The 10680-nt window shown below is 41.2% G+C and overlaps 1 gene segment (V, D, J or C); it reads left to right on the forward strand.

The window, feature by feature from the left end:
* Nucleotides 1-7236: 7236 nt before the first annotated feature.
* Nucleotides 7237-7815, forward strand: LOC101834617. The segment is given in 2 exon segments: nt 7237-7321; nt 7403-7815. Coding segments are annotated over 2 exon segments (459 nt in total).
* The last annotated feature ends 2865 nt before the right edge of the window (nt 7816-10680 follow it).

Here is a 10680-nt window from a genome sequence, read left to right on the forward strand (position 1 = left end):
TATTGTCTCTTTCCCATTGCTTCTTCTAGTGGATGCAGGAATTGCTCCTTACTGGCCTAGAAGTTAGGGGACCAGAGTTCCCTTTTGGTGGGTGCAAGCAATTCGAATACTCTGGTAGTTCTTCTATTCCTCATCATATTTCTGGTCCTGTTGGTGGAGAAGAAGCCCAGGAATTTGAGGTGTGTAGTCTCCCACCTGGTTCCCTGGTCCCTTTGTTGGAAGAGAAGCTTGGGATCTGGGGTGTGTGGCTCCTCCTGGGATTGGAGGCTCTGTGTCAGCCCCAGGTACTGTTTCCCTGAACCCACTGGTTCCCTGGTCTGGATCCGCTGATCCCATGTTCTCATTGGTGGAAGAGAAGATCTTAGATCTGGGTTGCTTGGCTCCCTCTGGGATGGGAGTCTCCTTGGGGGTCCCCAGGTACTGGAAGGCATGCCCGGATGCAGGGCCTTGTTTACCTGGACCCGCTGGTTTCCTGGTCTCTTGGGGGTAGAGAAGACCTGGGATCTGGGGTGTGTGGCTAACGCTGGGATGGGAAGCTCTGTCAATTTCTTGTACTTTATAATCACAAGTGGTGGCCAACCAAAACGTTAGCTAATGCAAAAAACAACAAAAAACCCAACAACTTGTTCACTTGCTAACCTCAGGAGCCTTCTGTTTCCTGTCTTGCCTGCTGTTTCCTATCCAACCTGCTGGCAGAGGTTGCGTTCTTTGAGTGTAGAATTAATGGCCTGTGACTAACTTTTGTTCCTCAGACACAGAAGGAAAATATGTAAATTAAAAATACTTTCATGTGTAGATTAATTTGTATGTGTGATTAGAGCTCTGGTGTATCATGGAATGTGTGGAAAAACAGACAGAGGACCAATAAAAGCACTTTGGGTAAGGTATCAAGTTCTCTGATCTGACCCGGTGAGAGTTATGAGAGGCAATCACAGGTTCATACGCATTCCCTAGAAATAAAACTATGGCACACTTCAAGCTTCTATGAGACCTCTGGCTTCTGAGGGACCAGACATCACCTGTGTTCAGGTTTCTAGCGAATACCTTATTTGTTCAGCACACGGCCTAAACTTTGGCTCTAGTGTGCTCAAGGATCCACCGAGAGAGTAGAGTTTGGTTCCAGCGTTGTCTGAGGTCAATGTTGGTGGGGAGTTCTGATGACTGAAGACCTAAATGTCACTACAGAACCTGATGTTTACTCACAGATTTCTGATAGCAGATGGACTTCAATGGGCATGAAGATTGGTATGCTGACTCCAGCAGGTTCATAGAGTCCAGGGATCACCTGATTTGACTTTGTCTAATTACCTTGATCTTTAGTGCACAGCCTCACCCTTAATTATTTTAACACATAGCCAAGATGAGATCACAGCAGCAATCCTTTGATAATCAACACCCTCTTCTCCAGTCGTTGCAGCTGAACTTCACAATAAGCTCTGAAGGAAGTGAAATAACCATACTCAATTAAACAATGTTATAAAACACGACAAAGCATCATAAACAACCATAACCCAAGACCCATCGCCAAGCATGAGGGAATTCAAAATTACAGAAATGGCTGAAATATCTCAGAAAGAATTCGAAGGCTTACTATTCAAAAGAACTAATAAGCACACAGTTAATTAACAGACATTATAATTACAGAAATCTATGTGGGTCTTGACAGGATGACCTCCAAAATGAGTGAAACATTAAATAAATTTATTAATAAATTTAGTAAAGCTCAAAATATGGAGGGAGGGCAGCAAGGAGATTGAACACTGAAAAATCATTATACAAAAATGCTTGAAATGAAGGAGATGGTCAGCCAAATAGAAAGTACAGCAGAGATCCTCTTTAACATGCAAAACCATGCAGACCGAATTTCATTGATGTAAGATGAAATTAAATAAATAATATAAACATTTAAAAAGAAAAAAGTAAATAGCATGTAGTGGTTGTGTCGGTACCTGAAACCACACCCAAAGGTTGTGTCCACCACTACAAGTTCACTGGCAAGTCCAGATGTAACTACAGTCGCATGAGTGATATTTCCAAGAAGCAGAACACTTCTCAAATTTACACAAAGACGTAGGCTTCCAAATACAAGAGGTATGTTGAACTCCAAACAGACATAACCATGGCATATTTCAACCAGGGTGCCAAATATACAAAGTAAAGAAACAATAGCAAAAGAAGCATGAAAAAAAAGAAAACAACTCACAAAGGCAGAAATATCAGAATACCACAGAATTTTCATCAGCAACCATGAAGGCCAGAAGGGTATGGAATACAATTTTTCAAGCTCTGAAAGCAAAAAACTCTGAGCTAAGAATTGTATAACCTGCTAAGGTATCTGTGGTGACATCCTCCTCCACACCTGTATCACTGACCATGGCCCTTTCGGCGTGGTCACAGGTGTGGACTTGAATGGTGATAAGGATTAGCTTTGGGGCTGGGAGCTCTCTCGATTTCTGCTAGGGTCCTGGAGAACATCTGGGTGACAGGGTCATCATCCTTGGATTGGGAACCCGCTGCAGTAATTTGCTTCTTGTGAGAATGCCTTCTCCCCGAACAAGCTACACTTCACCTGTACTGAATCTAGTGAATCTTGATTCCCATGTGATAGGTATCTCCCAATACTGACGGAGAAATTACTTTTAAGACACAAACACAAACAAGGCATCATGACTACTAAGTCAGTACTGCAGGATGTACTTAGTGAGAATAGTTTACAGAAACAGAGGCGAATGGTAACCTGACTGCAGATAAACTAACTAGATGCAAAGAAGAATCAACCATGCTCCTCCATACAGCAGCTCATCAAACCCTAAGACTAAAGTGGTAACAAGAAAAGAAATAACCAATATTCCAGGAAAACAGGACACCACCCATCAAATTATAGGAAACAGAAAACCTCATCCTATACTGACCTTAAATGTAAATGGCCACAAACGTCACCAAAAAAGATACAAATTGATGAAATTATAAAAAAAGAAAAAGAACCACCTATACTCTGTGTTTAAGAAACACAGTTAAACACATTTAGTAGGCATACCTAAAATTTCATTATGAAAGAATTAGAAGCAAACTGCCAAGTAACCAGAAACACAAGCAGACTTCTGTAAACATTTGGCTAAAATGGATGTGACTAAAAAGGGTGGGCTGCAGAACTAAATAGAGAGTTTTAAATAGAGGAGTCTAAAATGGCTGAGAGGCACTTGAGAAAGTGCTCAACATCCTTAGCCATCCGGGAAATACACATCAAAACAACTCTCAGATACCATCTCACTCCTCTCAGAATGGCTAAAATCAAAAACACCAATGACAATTTATGCTGGAGAGGATGTGGTGAAAGGGGGACACTCCTCCATTGCTGGTGGGAGTGCCAACTGGTTCAGCCAATTTGGAAATCAGTATGGAGATTCCTCAGAAAAATGGGAATAAACCTACCACAAGACCCAGCAACTCCACTCTTAGGCATATATCCAAAAGATGCCCATTCATACAACAAAAATGTCTGTTCCACTATGTTCATAGCAGCTTTATTTGTAATAGCCAGAACTTGGAAGCAACCTAGATGTCCCTCACCCGAAGAGTGGATAGAGAAAATGTGGTACATCTACACAATGGAGTACTATTCAGCAGAAAAAAAATAATGGAATCATGAAATTCGCAGGCAAATGGATGACACTAGAAGAAACCATCCTGAATGAGGTAACCCAGTCACAAAAAGAGAAACATGGCATGTACTCTCTCATATATGGATTTTAGACATAGATCTGGGGAGTGCCAGCCTACAATCCTATGGCCAGAGAGTCTGGGAAACAGAAACTTCATTTAGTGGCTGATCGAAGAAGAGGCAGACTCCCTTGGTTAAGTACTGAGCTGAACTCAAGAAAGCCAGTAACAGAGAGGGAGGACTGATGATCAAAGGGATTAAGACTGGGCTGGTTTAACCCCCAGAAACAGCTGACCAGACAAAGATTAACTCTTGAATCCCAGGCATCAGCCTGGGAATCCAGCATGAGACTGGTCAAGACCCCCTGAATCTGGGTGTCAGTGAGGAGGCCTAGGGAATCTATTAAGCCTTGGGCAGCAGATCAGTACCCATCCCAAGTATACACACGGACTTTGGACTCCCATAGAACGATGTGAGGTCCACTCTCACCCTGAACTCTTGGGGAAGGGTATAGGCCCTGCCCTATATGAAATGACAGACTATGGACACCCCCATGGAGGGCCTCACCCTCCCTGGGGGAATGAGGGGATAACGGGGGGGGTTGGGGGGAGGGCACGGGAGGAGGGGAGGGAACCTTTTTTCTTATCTAAATTTAAGCTGGAAAATAAAATAAAAAACAAACAAAAAAAACAAAAAGGGGTACTACCTATTAGTATTGGAAAGAATCCATCCAGGAGATACAGCAATTATAAATCTTTATGCACAGCTTTGGATCCCAAACTTTATAAGACAAACACCAAATGACAAAGGTCCACATCACATAGGTCCCGACACAATCGTAATTTGGGACTTCAAAACACTACTCTCAAATTTAGATAGGTCTTCCAAACTAAAAACAAGTACAGAACATTCAGAGCTAAAATGTTCTAAGGAAGAACTGGACTCAACGGACATATTCCAACTAACACATAGGGAGTATACCCTTTTCTCATACGGAACCTTCTCAAAATCTATATCATATTATAGGAAAAAATCACAATAAATGCAAAAAATTCCAGATAGTTCATTTTCTCCTCGACTGGGTGGTGATAACTTCTGTCTGTTGGGAGCTAAGTCCTCCTCCTGGCTGTGCACCCTCAGGAAAGAGCCTACCCCGAGAGAAAAGAGGAAGAAGTGTGCAGCTGTCACTGAGAATTCCCTTAGTGTGTCAGTGGATGCATTCAAGGACCAGTTCTCCCTGAAATCGAGTTGAGCTCTGCTACCACTGAAGACTCAGCCCTGCATTCCACAGCAGTAGACACAGTGAGCTGGTTCCCTGTGTGCTCAGAAGCATCCTCAATCTGAAGATGCTCAGGACCAGCAGGGGGAGCTGTAGACTCATCTTTCATCAGGAAAGCAACTGTACTAACTGTAAGAAACATCTGGAGACTGAGGGAGTACTCTGAGACCCTAAGGTTTCCTGTCCTGACCTCAAATAACTGCCCATACCATGCAATACACGTGATACAGCTACTATGACTAGACTCTGAGTGTGAATTCAGCAAAAATCCTTTGTTAAGTAATATTGCACATGCAAGTTCTAGTGTTTACAGGGGAACTTTATTGGAAGGACAAGCATCCATTGTACATACATATAAGATGGTCAAACATTTTCAAACATAAGTTGTCAGACATCCAGTCATCTTAATCACAGCCATCAGCATCAGCATCTGTAAGTCTATCTGTAACAACTTTCCACTGTCAGGAGGTTTATTCTCAACTTCAGTATATGACTGTGGCCTGGGATCTCAGTCCTTGACATTCCGGGACCAGTGTGGAGCTCATGTAGCTCTGCTGTTGGAGAACTGGTCCCAAGGTGTGACACACACAATGCCCTGTGCAGCCCCCAGCTCAGGTGAAGGAGAGAGGGAGAAGCTGGGGATAATCACACTGTATGTCTTTCACCACATTTTGGATTTCATCTCTCATTTTTCTCTGTGTAATTTTTCTAAGAGGAAAGGTGTGTAGTCAAGTTGGGATAACCTAGCCTAATATATGAATTTGTGTCTTGGGAAAAGAATATAGAATAATGTACATTAAGTCCAGACTGCCATCGTTCTCACTCAGGATCCCTAAGGTAGACAAGTTGAGTAGTCCTCATCCCTAAACCACTCCACTGTCCTGCACACGTGAGTTCTGACAATGTTTCATATGATATCCTGATGCATGGGCCCCTCCATCTGTTACCAACTCTCTGGACCTCACCAGGTTCAACTTCAGCACAGATCTTTCTCGTGCTGAAAGCATGAGAGTCCTTCAGTAAGTGTGATGGCCCATGTTTATGTACCTCACCTGTCCTGGTGTTCAGATTTATTCCTAGAACATTTATTTAAAGCTTAAGAACCAGAACAAAAGTAAGCTTTGTAGAATTTCATTTTACTATGGAGATTCGTGAGATTTATGGTGGTTTCTCATAAGCATTCTGTTTCTATATAAAACATGTTTTGTTTCTGGTATACTAGTGAAGGTCTCCCACTATGTGTGTATAGATAGATATGATTGTATCAATGTCATATTACTTAGTAAAACAAGAGAGGACTTGAAGAGGGACAGAGACTTATTGGAAAGCCTGAAAAGGAAACATTGGGGCATACTGGGTATAGATATGATCATACTATGTTTTATACATGGATTAAACTAAAATATAAAATTTGAACTGCAAAATATCAATTTTACATAGTTTTAGAATTTTCATACTCATGCATTCTGTTCTTTGTTTTAATCCCCTCCATAATCTCTTCCCTTCATTTTCTCTCCCCTCCTAGTTTACTCTACTAGACAATACACTTATACTTCATGATGTATTTTTATTCATAGTTCTATGTAAGCATGTGGTATCTAAGAACTACTGATGAGAGTCTCATTTGATACCTGATTTCTGAGATTGCCTTAACTGATGCATTTATCTCGAGTTGCGTCCTAACTGATGTAAATTTCGTATTCCTTGCAGATGCATAACTTCTGTTGAGTTGTTTATAAAAACTTTCTTCTTGATTAGATCCTCAGTTGAAAAAATACAGTTTGTTTCCATAATTTTGTTATTGTGATATTGCTTCAGTAATCAAGGTGTTTACTTGATTTCTGAAGTATATTTGCTTTTTTCATTTGGGAGAATTTTCAGTATACAGGCAAATATTCATTGCATATATTTTAAAGAGGCTGTAAATTCAATACTCAGTAGGTTTTAAATTTCTCATCACCATCAATATCATCACAGCAACCCTCTGTAAATCAATCTGCTAACATTGTCCCAGGCCAAACCACTGTCTCAGGCCTGAAATCCTTTTAGTCCTTATGTGATGATGTTTCTTCCTCAGCATCATCTGATGTCCCTGGGAAGAAGGATGCTATACATATTATCAGAGAGGATTAGGATGGGATCTCAGCATCCTGCTGACTGACACAGGTGTCTGCCATCTTCTGCTTCAGCTGGACTAGGTCCTTATCTAAGAAGCTCCCTGCTCATGAATATGCAAATCAGGTGAGTGTGTGGTGGTAAATACAGGTATGTCTACAACAATAACAGCATATGATCAGTGTCCTCCCCACAGTCACTGAGCACACAGGTCCTCGCCATGGGATGGAGATGGATCATCCTCTTCCTGGTGACAGCAGCTACAGGTAAGGGACTCCAAGTTCCAGACTTGAGAAGGGGCCATGCACTCAGGGGAAAGTGACATCCACTTTGCCTTCTCTCCACAGGTGTCCACTCCCAGGTCCAGCTGCTGCAATCTGAGTCTGAGCTGGTGAAGCCTGGAGCCTCAGTGAAGCTGTCCTGCAAGACTTCAGGCTACACCTTCACTAGCTATACTATGCACTGGGTGAAGCTGAAGCCTGGACAGGGCCTTGAGTGGATTGGATGGGTTTACCCTTACAATGGTGATACTAAGTACAATCAGAAGTTCCAGCGCAAGGCCACAATGACTGCAGACAAATCCTCCAGCACAGCCTACATGGAGCTCAGCAGCCTGACATCTGATGACTCTGCCATCTATTACTGTGCAAGACACACAGTGTTGCAACCACATCCTGAGTGTGTCAGAAACCCTGCAGGAGGAGGAAACTGCCCTGCGACTGAGATTATAGAGAGGATCAGCCTGGAGATTTGCCCATAATTCATCACACTGAGTGTCCCTTTGTCACTTCCCAGACTTAGAGGTTGATTTCCGTTGCCCTTAGACCTCACCATACCTTAATCAGCTGTTTAACAGTGGCCTCATCCATGGATATCATTCTTGTTTTTAAAAAGCAAATATAGGCTGGGCGGTGGTGTCGCACACCTTTAATCTCAGCACTTGCGAGGCAGAGGCAGAACTCTGTGAGTTCGAGGCCAGGCTGTACCAACAGCCTCCAAACAATACAGAGTAACCCTGTCTCGAAAAAAACCAAAAAAAATAAACAAATAAAAAGAAAATATAGGACAGACTGCAGCAAATCATCCTGATGTTCATAGCTCTTGCATAGAAGGTTCTGGAAGTATTTTTGGAGTAGCTATGAATGGGCTATAAATTAAATTATTCCCATAAGGAAAAATCAACAGAATGTGGGACAATTAACACCTGTTTTATATCCAATTTTGTTTGTCTAAAGCAAGCAAAGGAAGTTTGTGGCAAGGGGTCCCCTTTGATTTGGAGGTAGCTGCTACATGGATATAATGACAAGAGAGTCCTCACTCTTTGTAGAATTTCCATGACTGCATGTAAGTCAGGGAAAGAGCTTAGGATATTTTGTAAGGGTGGATTAACAACCATCGTTAACAAGGAAGAGTACATAAGAAATAGCAGGGAGGAAGAGAGGTGAGGGAGACAGGGGGGAACAAAGACATAGAGCATTCAGTTGCTTTAAATTAAATTGCTTTTCTGCAAGTGCCACAGAAAAAATAATGTCATAGTCCACAAGAACTCTTAGCTGTAACAAAATTTCTAATAGCTGAATTAATTGGTCAATTAAGCAATTACTTTCCAACTCTCCTTTCTAACTCAGGGCGACTATTATAAGGTGCCTCTTGAGGCATAAACCACAGCCACCAAGAAATTCCTACATCACCAGGCAGAGTAGAGAGACAGGACTGCATAAAACCGCAGCAATACACGCCATGTATTAGATTCCCCTCTGTTCTGTGGTAACCAGAGACTAGGAAAATTAATGGCCCAAATCCAATGATATTCACTAACACAACCCAAACACGAATATGTGGCATATATGTAAAAGCATTTTGTGATGACTTCAGTAATTTGCAAGGAAAAGACTTGTTTATTAATATATTAAACACATCTATCTATCATCTATCTATGTATTCTATAATGAGGATAAAATCTGAGACCTTGTGGATGTTAAACTTACCCACCATGCTGTGTCCAAGCCCAGTTTCAACACTGTAATTGAATACCAAAAATGTTAACTAACACAACCCAAACATCAATATGTGGCATATATGTAAAAGCATTTTGTGATGACATTAGTATTTCATGAGGAAAAATCTCTGTAATATTAATGTTTATTTAATATATATTATACATATCTATCTATCTATCTAAATATGTGTATTCTATAATGAGGATTAAATTTGGGACCTTGTGCATGTTAAACTTTCCCACCATGCTGTCTCCAAGCCCAGTTTCAACACTGTAATTTAATGAATACTTCACTATTCATTCATTTTTACATTAGTTTTTTTTTGGTGAGTCAGCTCCTTGGTGGTCTTTTTGGGGTCTCACAAACTTGGCATAACAATTACTACTGTCCATAAACTTAACACCAGAATCTATTTAACAATCCTCTGAGGCAGAGAGAGAATATTACACAAAGATACTATACATTGAACAATAACATACTCAACAGGCTGTTTCTCAATGTGATTTCCCAAGTGACAAACTGACTCGGGGGACATAAATCAACTTGTTACTAAGTGGACCTTACACATAATAACAAAGGGTTACATAGACTTGAAAAGTTCAGAATTTTCCTTCATGCTTGTGTGCCCATGCATGTTCACAGACAAATTTACAATATAAAACTGTACAACATTCTCATTCCAGAAAAGCATATATTGCAAGCATGTTTGTGTAAGATAAGAACAACAGTGTGCTAAGTTGTGCAAGTACAATTATTTTTAGAGTGAATCTAGTAAATGTCTAAGGACTAAACAACACAGTTCTAGAAACGCTTGTGGGAATACCTTTCTCAAGATGTGCAATTTAAAAGTGGATTCAACTCACGTGAGAAGGACAGTGCAGTTGTGTAGTTATGATTATGTCTCATTTTCTCTCTTAGGTGTCCTGAAAGAGAATGAGGACAGTCTAGATTTCAGGTACTTTCTTCTAAACTCTTCCCAAGATATTAAACCACATATTTGTCTAGGTGTTACCAATATGACTAAATAGCTTATCTTTTAGAAAAATATGCACAGAAAAATTGATACATGAAATCCTAAATTCATCAAAGGACAGATTGTGTGATTATCCCAATTTTCTTCCTCTCTCTCCCCACTGAGGTAGGGCTTCACAGGGCATTGTGTCACAATTTGGGACCAGGGTTCCCACAGCAGAGCTACAAGGATGCAGAAATGTGGCTGGAACTTCATGGACTGAGATCCCAGGTTACCATACAATATTCCATTTGAGAAAACCACTCGCCCAGAATACAGAAGATACAGATAGAATTAGATGCTGCTGCTGACGGATGTGATGACAATGTTAATTTGCAAATGCTTGGGAAACCTGGTTCCTCAGTTAAGTTGTCATGCAAGGCTTCAAGCTATACCTTCATTGGCTACAATATGGGATGGGTGAAAGAGAGGCCTGGACAGGGCCTGGAGTGGATTGGATGGATTGGTACTTCAAGTGGTAATACTGAATATGCACAGAAGTTCTAGGGCAAGGTCACGCTGACTAGAGACATATCCTCCAGCACGGCCTACATGGAGCTCAGCATCCTGACATCTGAGGACTCTGCCACCTATTTCTGTTCAAGACACACAG

Source organism: Mesocricetus auratus, unplaced genomic scaffold (genome assembly GCF_017639785.1).
Source record: "Mesocricetus auratus isolate SY011 unplaced genomic scaffold, BCM_Maur_2.0 Super-Scaffold_15014, whole genome shotgun sequence".
NCBI lineage: Eukaryota > Metazoa > Chordata > Mammalia > Rodentia > Cricetidae > Mesocricetus > Mesocricetus auratus.